This window comes from Cryptomeria japonica, chromosome 11, assembly GCF_030272615.1.
Source record: "Cryptomeria japonica chromosome 11, Sugi_1.0, whole genome shotgun sequence".
Taxonomy (NCBI): Eukaryota; Viridiplantae; Streptophyta; class Pinopsida; order Cupressales; family Cupressaceae; genus Cryptomeria; species Cryptomeria japonica.
In genome coordinates, this window is record NC_081415.1 from 28730895 (window position 1) to 28746334 (window position 15440).

Consider the following 15440-nt stretch of genomic DNA (forward strand, 5'->3'; position numbering starts at 1 on the left):
ATAATCCAAATCCAATCATAACACTAACCCTAACCCATAATTTCAAATTGATTGTGTGGTTTATATGTGAACTCTAAACTACAGCCCAATAGATAATATCTAAGGCCCGATTTTAAGAATTGTCTATGGGCAAGGAAGATAAGAGTTGTCACTTGATGTATAGTCATTAGGTTTTGCTTTTGGAACTCCATTAAAAAAACTCCTTTTCCATGAGATCAAAAAAATATTAATTTTCTACCTCAAGGACCGTCTAATGAAATGTGTGATGAAGGCCTCACTTAAACATGGAATTTCTTCTAGCAAGTAATGAATGCTTGCCAAAAACTTTGATCATATAAATTTTTGTCACTAGGCTAGAAATTCGATGAAATGTACCCTAATTAATTTATGTGAAGAGGTTATTCATTTCATATTAATAGTATTTCATTGATAATAAACAACTCTCTAAAAATCGAATTTGTGAATTGTATAACAAAATAATTCATTAAAATTTATCATATATGTATTTTTTGATGGTGCTTTGGTAGAATACGATCTTAAAAATATTGAAAAATCAGTCCCATCCCTCTCAGCATTACATGTGCATGGCCCTTGCATATTACTGTAGCTCCAAATTATGCTTGTGACACTGCCCTTTCATGTAATCACTGCTCATGGATTAGAGAAGTATAATCTCTACAATAAATATATAATTAATTTTAGCGCGTCATATGATATTCCAAATGCAAACTCACCATAAAAATGATTAAATCATTGAGATGATCTTTTCAAAGTGCACTCTGAACATAAGAATGATCTTGATTAATATAAGTGCATGCATATGTTACAGTTATATTGCTTCAGTAAATTTGTTATCTTCGTCACTACTTTGCTCATATCCATCAAGTAAAGATGAGTTTATTCCATGGAGTGTGTCTTTTCCACTAGACAACTCTTCCATCATTCGCACACGTACCGCCTACAAAACAAAATAGTATGCTTTTAATCTGGTTAAAGAAACTAATGTAATTAAAATCAGCAAACAACAGTAGCTGCAAACACATGTTTATCAGTTGAGACTCGAGAGACGTTAGAACAAAAAGAGTAATCTCAATTGAAAGAGTTAGATCGGTTATAGAGGCATCAGTAGACTCTCTACTTGGGATTGTTAACTCTCAATTTCTGACTATTTGCAGAGTTTCATAACAAGCGGAAAAAGAAGGCATTCAAAAGGGGCATAGAACTTCAAAAAAAATCAACAGTTGATCAATTACATGTGTTGCATATAAATGCAAAGTTGCCGCAAATTAAAACTACATTTTATATATATATAATGAATTTTAGTTTAGAGTCAAAATTTTATGCTATGTAGATCTTAAATCAAAACCTCCAGAACTAAAAGAAAATTAAAACAAATTCACTAAAAGATAATAACATTTAATCTCCAGATTACGACATTTCTCATAATAATTACTCAATTAAAGAACAAAACAGATCAGCCTAACGATTCTATGGGATAAAAAGTGAAACTAAAATGAAACCAAAATATCTGTAAACAATTAAACTAATTCATAACAAAAGATAACATGATGGAGTCGCATGCTTTGATCAATTGCACCTAGAATATTTCAAATTTTACTTATATTGATCAATTGCATAAGGATTAATCACCATTAAAAATGATAAATCCATAAAATAATCAAATTTGATTCAGGATTACATTTGCACCAAATCAGTCGCGAACAATCATCTTGACTATTTAGGGTAGATCAAAACTAAATTAGCTTTGGAATTTCGAAACAGTGGCGTCCTCTCTCAATGCTAAAGAAAGACTTGCTATTAACTAAATTTTCAAAATTTGTCATCACCAAGTTAAGGTAGAGCATATATCTTCTGAGATCAGCATCTGTATGTAAAAGACATAAATGAGAGGACATTTGTCTTCCACATGGAGCACAATAAAAAAGCGGAAAGCGTTTTTTAAGACTTGCATATTAATCTATCATATGAACATAGGATCATCTCTTCCTCAGAAATATGTTCATCTGTTGGACGGCATAAACCCAGTATAGACAGGAAACAGTCTTTCATACAGTTTCAACAATAGACCAATAGAGCTGGCCTCTAATCAGAAGAGTTAGGAATTCAAAATTGGCTTACTGACATGGGCACCTACTGGTGCCATGTTTATTGAAACAGGAAACAATCTCTCATACAATTTTAACAATAGAAAAAATGAGTTGGCCTTTGATCAGAAGAGTTAGTAACTCAAAACTACCAGCAAATGATGCACCCAATAACATAAAAGAAGCAAACACAGCCGATGAGTTTTTGAAGTGGTTATATAAGATTCTTCTAAACCATGAGATACAAAATCAAATTTTATGGCTGACATCATTGACTACTAAACAAATCCACAAAAGTAGCCTTTAAACGCTCATCATTTTGAAAGCAATTATAACACGTCATCTAATTCGGTAGACATTCAGCGACTATCATACTTATAGATGATAAAATAGAAGCAGGACTTGTATTGCTAGCAATCTTGCATCATATATGTTTTCATTGTTTTGCATTATTAGCTCTGCATTTTGCAGATTGGCAATGCACTGTCAGAAATGTAGAGTTATTTCATTTGCATCCCCCCTTTAAAAAATAAGATTAAAATTGTTTCCACTTACAAGACTGTCAATTAGGACTTACTCAAATTTCAGCATCAGGTAGAGTGACAAAATTTGAATGTTGATGCATCCGTTTTAAAAGGACTTGAAGAACTGTGATTATAGTATAATATTTGTTTTGGAGGCAAATTGAAGATGCACCATAAATTTTATATAGACAATGAATGGTCAAATTAATGTAGGAATGATAGTAATTGCATCAAGTAATCTAATACTCCAAACTTTCACAAAAGATAAAGCTTGGCTCTTAGCTTCAAATACATAAACATGCTGAGTATACTAAAAGATCAATGAGCTATTTAGAACATGAAGAGCCAACGTGAATAAAATCTCAGAGACATTATTATGAGGAAGGTACTAAGGAGTGTCTTTAGCTGAGTTAAAAATGAGAAAAGCATGGAGGTGTGAAATTTAATTACAAAGTAACAAACAAAAATTGATCACATCATTCTTTAATTCCCTCTTTACGGGTCAAGTGATGAAGCAATTGAAAGTTATCACAAATAAAAATTTTAAACAGTGAGAAATCGTCCTTGTGAATTAAGCATTAAAGAGAGTGCAATGATTGGTTTCACAAATGAATGATAAAAGGAAAAATTACAGACCTTTTCTATCTCATCACAGACAAGAGGATTATCCCGAAGATACTGCAATGCTTTCTCTCGCCCCTGGGCTAACCTGCGCTCAGACAACAAAGAATGATTCATCAGACCTGTAATAAATTCTGATATTAGTTATTAACTTGTTACCATTATAATTATTTAGAATATTTTGTTTAATAGCAGCCAAGCCATTAAATGGTATCTCTCTTTGTATTTATTCCTTTTAGTATCTTGGCATTATAGACATGACTAACCTAATCAAGAAAATATTGTAACTTTCCATAAATTTTATCCTTTACTAGGATAACTGTGAAATATATAGCTCTAGAAATGAACTAAAAAATTATTTATATTCACATGTAAAGTTAAACCAATCGTTTCATATTCAGAAATGTCAAGCATTTATGATAGCTACAATATGTTGAGACAAATAATAAAGATCTAGTTTCTTTGATATTATGAAATGAACACACGGTTTGACAGCCAAACTTGGGAAAAGAATAAAACACCAACTCAAATATCAAACATTTCATCAAAGCCAATCAGGGGTTGCAGTATAAGAGGTATAAGAAAATTTGGGATCCAACACTTCGATTATACTGTTTTTATTAAAAATTGCAGCCTCCTGAAATTCCCTCACCATTAAAACTGCTGTAAACGATCTCTAACAAAATATAGATTTTAAGAAAAAAACTTGCAAAGACATTGTCACTAGGAGATATTGCTCTAGGCAGGATGCCACTTCCAAGGACAGGGTATGGGGATACAAGGTATATGTAATAATAAACAAAAAATTGATTACTAAAAACAAAAAAATTAAGTGTGCTTTGAATGTTAAGGTTTCAGTGATCAGATTATGCTTTTAAATTTATTTGATAGTTCAAATATAGATTCGATCTGTGATGTTAATGATGCTCTGCAGGAGACAGATATGTCACAACACAAGGAGAAACTCAACCTGATTGTTGTTTGAATAATACGGACTCGAAGATGACAAAGAATTCGTAGAGGAAGGAATACGATCTGCTTAATAATGCGTGATCTGCCTGTGTATTATATACGTTGTATTTGTTAACCCGAACTGCTGCAAGAGAAGGATAAATCGTATATGCTAGATGTGTAGATGTATTTAATATTCTTGTAACTCTGTAACCTTGCTGTTTAACCTTTATTCGAGAGAGAGCGAGATCAAACTGATATAGGAGCATCACGTGTAAACCAATCAACACGACCCTATTAAGCAATACCTCTCCCAACCATCATGTCTCTCTAACAATCGGTTAGACATAACACGTCATCAGCAAGAAGATAAAACGGTATGAACATGGAATCGAATCAAAAATCAACACGTCATTAGTTAACATGAATTATAAGTAATTAATTCACACTATGACATAACATACAATTGATTAACATATGAATCGATTCATATGTAATATGCATTACATAGAATCAATTAATATATTAATCGATATATGTTGATCATCAAATCATATGATAGTTGATTCAATACAGTGTATATTCATAATTGTTTTATTATAACAGTATAATTAATTAGTAATCTAAGTTGATTTAGATGACTCAGTCAGATCAGATTACTGACTGAAGCTAATCTTCAACACTTCCTCTTAGCTAGGGAGGTAATCTGCTCAAGAACGGAGTCACAAAGGTATCACCTCACTGTGATAACAAACAGTATGGCATATCCATAGACATCACCTTATGTGATGTCCACCAATATGGCTTATCCACGGATATCACCTCACATGATATCCACCATAGAGATATCTTCAAGTAATATCCACCATAGAGATTTCTTCAAGTAATATCCACCATTATGGCTTATCCCTAGATATCACTTCACATGATATCCACCATTATGGTATATCTAAAGATATTACTATATGGCATGTCCACTGATTTTCACGTCACATGAAATCCACCATGAATATCTCTTTATGTAATATCCACCATTACGGCTTATCCATGGATATCACATCTCATGATATCCACCATTATGGAATATCCATAGATATTACTACTAGAGATGTAAACCATTATGACATATCCATAGATATCACGTCCCACGATATCCATCATAATGGTATGATCAATCAATATCATAAGATCGTCACCTTACGATAATGATCAGATGTACAAGTGTTCACTATTGAGAGATCGTCACCTCACAATAATGTTCACAGGGGCTCATCAAACACTGAACCAAAATTGTCATGGAGTCACACACATGATACTAATCATGAACCATATCAGATTAATAAGATTGCATAAAAGAGTTTACACTTTAAACATCTTAGAGAATACATTAGTACTATTAAAAACAAATCAATGTTGGTAAGACTCAATCTCATCTAGGGCTACATTTTCTACCATACCAAGCTTACCTCGAAAGTATGCAAACTTTATTCTAGAAAGAGGCTTGGTGAGGATAACTGCAGTTTGTTCATCTGTACTAACATTTCTCAACTAAATAGCATTCCTTTCCACCATGTCTCTAACATAATGATAAGGAATCTCCACATGCTTTGTTCTGTCATGAAACACAAGATTGACAAAAAGCTTTATACAACTTTGATTGTCACAATGAATGATTGTAGGTTCTAAGGATTGTCCAAACAACCCTACAAGAAGTTTTATAAGCCACACAGCTTCTCGAGCCCCCATGGATGCTGCAATATACTCGGCTTTTGTGGAGCTGAGTGCTACTAAAGACTGCTTCCTACTGAACCAGGAAATCATAGCAGAACCCAAACTGAAACAACCAAATGTGCTCTTTCGATCAATGACACATCATGCCCAATCAAAATCGGTATATCCATGAAGTTTCAAGTCCACATCAGTACATTTCAAACCATATCCAATTGTGCCACAGAGGTATCTCAAAATATGTTTTGCAGCAACTAGATGTATTTGTCTTGGTTCACTCATGAACTGACTAAGTGCACTAACTGCATAACAAATATCTGGTCTAGTGTTGACCAAGTACATTAAGGACCCAATCATTTGCTTGTATAGAGTGGGATCTGCCAAGTCTGAATTAGTTGCATCTTCTCTTAACTTATGCAAATTTGTTTCCATAGGTGTGACCATGGATTTACAATCCATCATTCCAAACCTTTTCAGAATGTCAATGGTGTACTTTCCTTGACTTAAAATGATTCCATCAGATTTTTGCCAAACTTCTAAACCAAGGAAATGGTGTAATAAACCTAGATCTTTCATATCAAATTCAAATGCTAACTCTTATTTACATTTGATGATAAGATGATCTTCTCCAGTAATTAGTAAGACATCAACATAAAGAATTAGGATTAAATTTTTTCCATTAATTACCTTGAAATATAGGTTTGAATTTGCATCATTCTTGGAGAAACCTAAGCCCAAAAGGTAATGGTCAATCCTCTCGTACCAAACACGTGGAGCTTATTTAAGACCATACAACACCTTCTTTAGTTTACAAACATGAGATTCTTTTTCATGTATTACAAAACCATCAGGTTGCTCAATGTATACTTCTTCCTCAATTACACCATTCAGAAATGCAGTCTTTACATCCATTTGGTTGATCTTCCACCCTTTTGATGCAGCAATAGCAATCACGGTTCTGACAGAAGTATATCAGGCAACAGGGGCAAAAGTTTCTTCGTAGTCAATTCCCTCCTTCTGAGAAAATCCTCTAGCTACAAATCTAGCTTTATATTTTTCAATACTACCATCAGCAGCATGTTTAATTTTGAAGAGCCATTTAGAAGAAACAACTGATTTACCTTCTGATCTAGGTACAATGTCCCAAACATCATTCTTTACAATTGATTGGTATTCTTTTGTCATTGCATCTTTCCAAACCTGTAGACTAAAAGCTTCCTCAACACTAGTGGGTTCTGACTCAATGATTCGACACATTAATGCAACATAGCTGGAGAATCTCTGAGGTCTTTTACTTTCTCTAAAGGTTCCTTTTGGGGCTGCAAAACCTTCAGCCTCTTGTATCATTTTCCTTGCCCAAAGAGGTCTTTTTTGGTTTACAACAATGTCTCTAGGCCCGTCAATAGGATCCAAGGGTTCATTTGGATTAACATCTTCTACAAGTTCATGAGTCTCCCTCTGAATCTCAAGAGTATGGTCTTCTTCCATACTTTGAGGAGGCTCTTGATCTTCAGTGTCTATATCATCAATGTCCTTGGATATTTTGAATGCAACATCTTCTTCAGAGATTACATCCCTACTTAACTCAATCAATTTTTGTCCTGGAATATAGATTTTATAAGCTTTTGATGTTTCACTGTAGCCTACAAGAATTCCCTTCTTGCCTAAAGGTTCTAGTTTTGATCTTTTATCTTTGGGTATGTGCATGTATACTGGGCAACCAAAGATTCTCAAGTGGCTTATATCATGCTTCACTCCTGTGAATGCTTCTTCGGGTGTTTTGTTTCCTAAAATGCTGTGAGGACATATGTTTTGAATATAAACGACAGTTCTAGAAGCTTCTACCGAAAACGAAGTTTGAAGATTTTGATCATGTATCATGGCTTTGGTTGCCACAACAATGGTTCTATTTTTTCTTTCAGCCACACCATTTTGGTGAGGATTATAGGGAACACTAAACTCCATCTTAATCCCAGCATCAGTACAAAAGTTTCGGAAGTTACTAGAGGTATACTCTCCTCCATTATCGGATCTTAAGGTTTTGATTATTTTCCCTAACATATTTTCTACTAGGGCTTTGAATTCCTTAAACCTTGATAGTACTTCATCAGATTCTTTACTTTTCAAAAAATATATCCAAGTTTTCCTAGAATAATCATCAATGAAAATAACATAGTACAAGAATCCACCCAAAGAAGCCACTGACATGGGGCCACATAAATCTGAATGAATAAGCTCTAAGACATATTTAGATCTACTTTCACTATTATGAAAAGTACCTTTAGTGTTCTTCCCCAAATCACATCCTTTACAAGTTCCTTCATGTTCTTGGTTCAGTTTGTAAAGTCTTGTTACCATCTTTTCCATCTAAGGTAGAGCACGGAAATGAAGATGACCCAATCTTCTATGCCAAATCTCGCAAGTGTTTGAAGAATCATGAATTAGTGCTTGAGGAGGAGTGCAAAGTTGATAGAGACATCCATGGCGAACTCCTAAGACTTGAGCCTTCTTGATGTTTGTTTTCTTGGGCCATGCCAGAACTTTGCCATCCATGAATGCAATTCGATATCCTTTGTCTTCCAAGGCTGATATGGAGACCAAGTTTCACTTAATTCCTGGTACAAATAATACATCAGTCAATTGTATGGAAATGCCTGAATTTAGTTGTAGAGTTGAGGCTCCATTCATTGAATAGCTAGAGTTATCTCCAATGGTTACTTTCTCATTTGAAGTTTTCTCCACCAAGTTATCTAGATGTTCTCTAAATCCGGTGATGTAGCGTGATGCCCCACTATCAATTATCCAAGTGTTGTGATAGGTAACCACATGACTTGAAAGAGTTGAATAGAAAATGAATCCATCTGAATCTCCTTGAGGAAGAGTTTTGCCAACATGTGCAATGGAAGCTTGAGGCTTAGTCCTGGTGGGACATTTCATGGCATAGTGTCCATATTGGTCACATCTAAAACATTGGACTTTTGACATATCCTTCCTTCTTTTGGATGTAGAAGCACCATTGGATTCTTTCTTCCTCTTAAAGTGTCCTTTCTTACCGTTCTTCTTTGAGGAATGAGGTAAGAACATGAATGTCTTCGTTTATGGTATTTTGGCCAATGCCTCTTCTAATCAATCTTGACTCTTCTTGAATGCAATCTTGCTTTAATCGATCAAACTTAGGAAGCTTTGATCTTGCGCTTATCCCTTGAATGAATGCCTCCCATGAGGAGGGTAGACCATTTAGTGCTAATGTAGTACCCCTCCCCTGATTTGACTCTTTTAAACCCAGTTTGACCTTGGTTGACTTTTTAGTGGTTTACTTGGTTGGTTGATATACCAGGTTGTGATGTTATATTCAGGTTTTATGCTTGATGTGTGTATCGGTGAATGTTTATTACGCATTAATTCTTCTGTATGATTAGATGTTAATTTGATTTATGTGTTACTGACCCTGGACTAACACATTTATTGTATACGTGAGTTGCGTAATATGCATGTTTCATGTTTGTGAGTGTATGGGGTGAGAGGAGATGATTTTTCTTCACTCATTTCGGTGAGACAGGGAACGTCACGATTCTCCTTCACCGGTGTGTCTACTGTGGTTGTATATATATGCACATGTGGTTCGTTGTTGCAAGAAATTGCAAGTACTAGTATCGTGAAGGTACAGGGTATCGTCTCCACCTGGCTTCACAAGTCTGAGCATGCCTTGTTGGCCCGAGGGAAGTGGATGAGATGGTCGTAAGACCCTACATTTTACCCCTAGCCAAGCTCAATAATGAGCATTGTCAGTCCTTTGTCAGTTAGCTATGTCTAGTATGCGGGTCATGAGTTTAATTGGTTTTCTTGAGTTGCGTGTTATGCATTTGTGAAATTAACTATTAAATCTTAAAGTGTTTAATTAATTAAATGTGTTTAGTACGCATTCATAAATAAAAATGATTAAATTAAATAGGACCCCTATGTGTGATTAATCAATAAATCAAATTGCTTAATTTATATTACTAGCAAGTTGATTAAATGTTGTTTTCAAAATGGTGAATTAAATATGTATATGCATTTTTAAATAGAAATTGTGAAAATTAGCTGCATTTTTGTAAAAAGGTTAAATGGAAATAGGAAAATAATAAAATCTTTTTCCCTCGTTGACTATGAAAATGGAAATATTAGATTCGATTAAAAATTGAGAAAATTAATTGAGGGAGAGATAAGCATTTTTTAATATTGGAAATTATTTAATTTGGTTAAAAATAATTTTAACCTAAAATGGATTTTTAGGTCAAAATTCTTTTTTAACCTATGTTTTTCATGAAATTGGGGGAGTTTTTGGTTTGGATTGAAAATTTTTGGCGGCATCTTTGTTTGAAGAAATCTTCCAGGTTGCAGGTTGGGCTCTTCTTCAACTACTTCCAGGATTGCATATTGAGGTTGGATTCTTGTTTAAATTCCTTTGTCTTTTTTTAAAAGAAATTTATTTTGATTTGAAAGAAATCTGTGTGTTTTTGGTTGAAAAATCTCTTAAATTTGTGGAATAAGAAGAGTTGTGATTAAATTTTGAATTTAGACCCTCCTTGATTTCATTTCCAATCTCCAAATCAATTTCTTGGTTGTTCAAAATTGATTTCAAATTGAAAATGGGTGTGTGGTTGTTCTCAGTGGATTTTAATAAATTCCATATGAATGCTTTCAATTCTGTTTTCAAAATGAGAAATTAGGATTATATATGGCAAAATTGGTGGGATGAATGGTTGAAATTTGTTGGAATTCACCCCTGTATGGGGGTATGCTTGTAAATTTTTCCCAATTTTAGTTTTCTGGGACTAGTTTTTTTTTTTTTAAAATGGTATTCAGTTTTGTGATTTTTTACTAGAACTTTAACAATAAATGTTTGTTTAGACTCAGAAATATTCTGAATTACAGTTGAGAAGCTGTTTGAAATTTAAAAAAAAAAAGGATTTATTTGGGGGGGGGGGGGGGGGGGGGTTGGGCTGCCGTGGACCCCACGACCCCATGGTTGGGGAGCTATGGCTTCCCCAAGCCATGGGGGGAGCCCTCCGTGGCCTCCACACAGTCATGGCTGCATGGTCTCCCACAGCCTTCCCCTTTGGAAAGGGAGCCCATGTGGGTGGGCTTTATTACTTTAAACAAAAAATATATATAAATAAATAAAGTTTTAAATTTTATTTTATTTAAAAAAAAATTATATTATTAAATATTTTAATTAATATATATATTTAGTTTAGTTTGTATTTTTTTAGTGGTTTAAATTTTATATTATTTGGAAATTTTGAAAAATTAAATAATATATTATTTAGGAAATTTGAAAATTAAGTAATATTTTATTTGGGAAATTTGAAAATTAAATGATATATTATTTGGGGACATTTGGAGACGAATAGATATAGTTAGAAATTTAATGATATTTTCATTTTAGAGAAATATTGATTAATTATTTTTATTTTTTTTGGAAAACAGGCAAATTATTTAACTATAATTTTGGAGTTTAATTTATTAAGAAATGGTGATTTTTCAAATGTTGTATTTTGAAAATTTAGATGGATTAGAAAACTTTGGCCAAATTGTATGTGAAACAAAATGGAAAAATTAACGTCATATTAGAGTAGCAAAGATGTGTATTTCATTTACTGTATTCGCATTTGCTTTCGAAAATTGCAAGTCCTTGGATATGTGTTTTAGTTGTTTCATGAGGTGGTTATCGTATCTGGTCATGTCTCTAGTCAGATAATCATCAATTAGTTAACTATGGGCAAGGGATTGTTTGGCCAAGTGGTTTTCTATTGCTTTGAACTCCGTATACTATTTCTTGTGTATACCTTGGTTTTGGGAGTTCGACTGATTTGTGGTTAAGTGTCATATGGGAGAGTGGCTTTCGAGTGGGGGTCGCGCCCAGAGTGGTAAGCAGGGTAACCCATCGAAAGTTTGTCTAAATAAGTGATAACTTAATAAATTATTAGGGGGTTTGGTAGATGAAAACACTAAGTAAGATAATTGTGCCTCACTCATAGGTTGAGTGCTAGTGCAGACTCAGGATGTAGTGAGAAGGCCTGGAATGGCAAACCAACAACCTTGTCTTCATGAAAGAATTGTTTCGGTCCACATGAGACTTGGATTAGGTCGGAGGTTCGGGAGAGGTTACCAGGGTAACCTAGTGGATGGGGGTCGGGATCTATGGAGGCCTGCTAGGATAACCATACCAAGCTATGTGATGACACTCTTCCCTTATGTTCACTAGTGTGCAGTTTTTGTTGATCTTGCTTGGAGCACTTTTGTGGGAGTCATATCTGTTTGTTTATGCTTTTTGTGAGTTCTTGATATTCATGTTAGATCATGTGACGCTTATGATGGATTGCGAGGATTTAGTTTCGCTGGTACACCAATTGTTCTCTTGTATTTACTCCATATCATGTTTCAAATGGATCCTCTTTCTTCTTCTCGGATCATTCATGTATCTCTTGGACCTATGCGGTCATATGTATTATTTGTTTTTGTACGCCTTGATGGTAGGATGTAATTGATGTGAACCTTATATATTTTTCACCTTTTATTTAATAGAATGGTCTTGCACTTGAAGCAGACCTGAGCAGACCTGGAGATGTAGCCCATTAGGGGTGAACTCCGATATCAATTTTGGTGTTGTATGGTGTATGTGATCATTTGGTTCCTTTTTATTTTGAATGTATGAATGGCATTATGGTTAAAATGTATAATGTAATTTAGGTGATATTAATCTTAATTGTATGTATGAAGTTATTATTTAAATGCACTAATATGGATTATGATGAATATAGCTTTACTAATGTAATGTAACCAAAAGCAATTGTATATATTCGATCATGTGAGTTTAACCTCTTATGGAATTGTATGGCTATGTTCATGTGGTAATCATTCTATCATGAGTAGGTTTAATCAATCTCATTGTTAGTTGGATTAATACACCTTAATGTTCATTGGATTAATCTAGTAATCTTCGTTGGAAACCCTTTAGGTGTTTAAGCTAAGTCAACTACTTGTGCAAGTGTTATTGCAATGTTTAATTTAATGCATCTTAAGTTCATTAATGTTTTAAAAAAATTCTTTGCACTCTTTTCGAGAGTTTTAGTTGAATCCTTTAGGGTTTCTTGGCAGGGCATTACAGCCAACATAGTTAACTCTTTGCTCTCTATTCTGTGTCCAATAGTAGAGAATCGATCTTTTAGTTCAGTGATCCTCATGAAGTATGAGGTGATTGATTCGCCTTTTGTCATCTTGACATGGAGTTGTTGCTTTAGAGCAAGAGTTTGGCTTGTGTTGTTTATCTCATACATATTCTCTAATAATTTGAACATGCCATAGGCAGCCTCCATCGTGGAGATGATTGGCATAATATGATCCTTTACGGAGTCAACAAGCATTTTCATTGCTTTGTTGTTCTTTTTCCTCCATTCAATCTCTTCATCTTTTTCTTCTAGTTCTTGTATGGCTTTCTTCACAAATCCATCTAATTCGTTTTCACTTAAGGCAAGCATGATTCTGAACTTCCAAGAAATGAAATTAGATGCTCCTTCGACTCTGTCTTCAACTCTAATCCCATTCACCATCTTGATGTTGATATAAGAGGATGATTTAGAAGTCGATAGTAGAAGGATAATCTCGCTTTTATAAATCTGATCTGATCTTTTCCTTAGGCTGGCTCTGATACCATGTTAAGGTTTCAGTGATCAGATTAGGCTTTTAAATTTATTTGACAGTTCAAATGTAGATTCGATCTGTGATGTTAATGATGCTCTGCAAAGGACAGATATGTCGCGACAAAAGGAGAAACTCAACCTGATTGTTGTTTGAATAATACGGACTTGAAGATGACAAAGAATTCGCAAAGGAAGGAATACAATTTGCTTAATAATGTGTGATCTGCCTGTGTATTAAATACGTTGAATTTGTTAACCCAAACTGCTGCAAGAGAAGGATAAATCCTATATACTAGATGTGTAGATGTATTTAATATTCTTGTAACTTTGTAACCTTGCTGCTCAACTTTTATTCGAGAGAGAGGGAGATCAAACTGATATAGGAGCATCACGTCTAAACCAATCAACACAACCCTATTAAGAAACACGTCTCCCAACCATCATGTCTCTAACAATCGATTAGACATAACACATCATCAGCAAGAAGATAAAACGGTATGAACATGGAATCGAATCAAGAATCAACACGTCATTAGTTAACATGAATTAATAAGTAATTAATTCACACTATGACACAACATACAATCGATTAACATATGAATCGATTCATATGTAATATACATTACATAGAATCAATTAATATATGAATCGATATATGTTGATCATCGAATCATAAGATATTTGATTCAATACAATGTATATTCATAATTATTTTATTATAACCGTATAATTAATTAGTAATCTAAGTTGATTTAAATGACTCGGTTAGATCAGATTACTTAAGATTCCGTATGCAGTACGGTCTCCTTCAAACACTATTGTTCCACGTACGGTGTAATTCGTATGGCTTCCTTAGAGCGTACGGTGGTGACCGTACGGTGATATGTTGTGCTTTAATCATATGATGGGGATGGTAGTACGGACTGAGCGTACGACAATGCTTGTCGTACGGTGATATGTTGTGCTTTGATCATACGGTGGGGATGGTAGTACAGATTGGGCGTACGGTAGTGTTGGTTGTACAGTGATGAATATCTGCCGAGTCCCAACCCTCGAGCCCTCCAAACGCTTAGACAATTCAATGTTGCATAGGGAAATGCAGTGAATTATTAATATTTCAGACACAAGAGACTTAGATGAAAATTCGCACTTGCCAGAAGAAATAAAAGGAGGTTTCGCACATGCAAAGAGAAATTATATTGATAATGATCGCACAATAGATTACACAACTCCGAACTATTGATGTGTGTTTTATGCACATAACATTTCAGAATAAAATACCAAGGTAATTTACCCTCTCTTGAACAAAATCAACTCAGATGCTAAGAATGAGATCAACTAAAATGATTCCAAGATTTCTACATGTCAGGTCTTGACGAGTGGGTAACTCGATGGTCGATGTGAATTGTTGTGTTCACTTGGGGACTTACGCAAATGTTTGGATTATCTTCTTCGAGTATGAAGATGCGGAATAGATGTACTAACAACTTAAGATTTATCAATATGGCTCTGGATTTACTTCTTACTAAAAAAATGGGCAAAAGGAATAGGGTTCAGGAAATCTATTATAGGCCTAAGAATGTAGGAAATGATGAACAGATCTAGTGGAATCAAACTAGGCAGGGTCTCACAAACAGGTATTGACACAAGCTTAGTGCAATCGTCTAAGGTATACTTAAGGATTTCCAGACTATCACCATCAAACGTTGACACCATCCAAGTTGATGCTTGTCAAGGGAATCGTAATAGTTGAAGTTAAGCTTACACAAATTTCCAGTTGACCACACAAGGTGCACTTACCAGCAACAAGAGGCTAGTGGTATGGA

At 34.4% G+C, this 15440-nt stretch overlaps 1 protein-coding gene across 3 annotated transcripts in view; it reads right to left on the bottom strand.

The window, feature by feature from the left end:
• Positions 1–445: 445 nt before the first annotated feature.
• Positions 446–15440, bottom strand: part of LOC131050839 (DNA repair protein recA homolog 1, chloroplastic) — a 64836-nt gene continuing 49841 nt past the window's right edge. For all 3 annotated transcript variants that reach the window (XM_059214069.1, XM_059214068.1, XM_059214070.1), the window contains 2 exons: positions 3266–3338; positions 446–958 (listed from right to left, as the gene is read on the bottom strand). In XM_059214069.1, coding sequence (XP_059070052.1) covers positions 830–958; positions 3266–3338 — 202 coding nt within the window. In that variant the 3' untranslated portion in view covers positions 446–829. The remainder of the gene's footprint in view (positions 959–3265; positions 3339–15440) is intronic.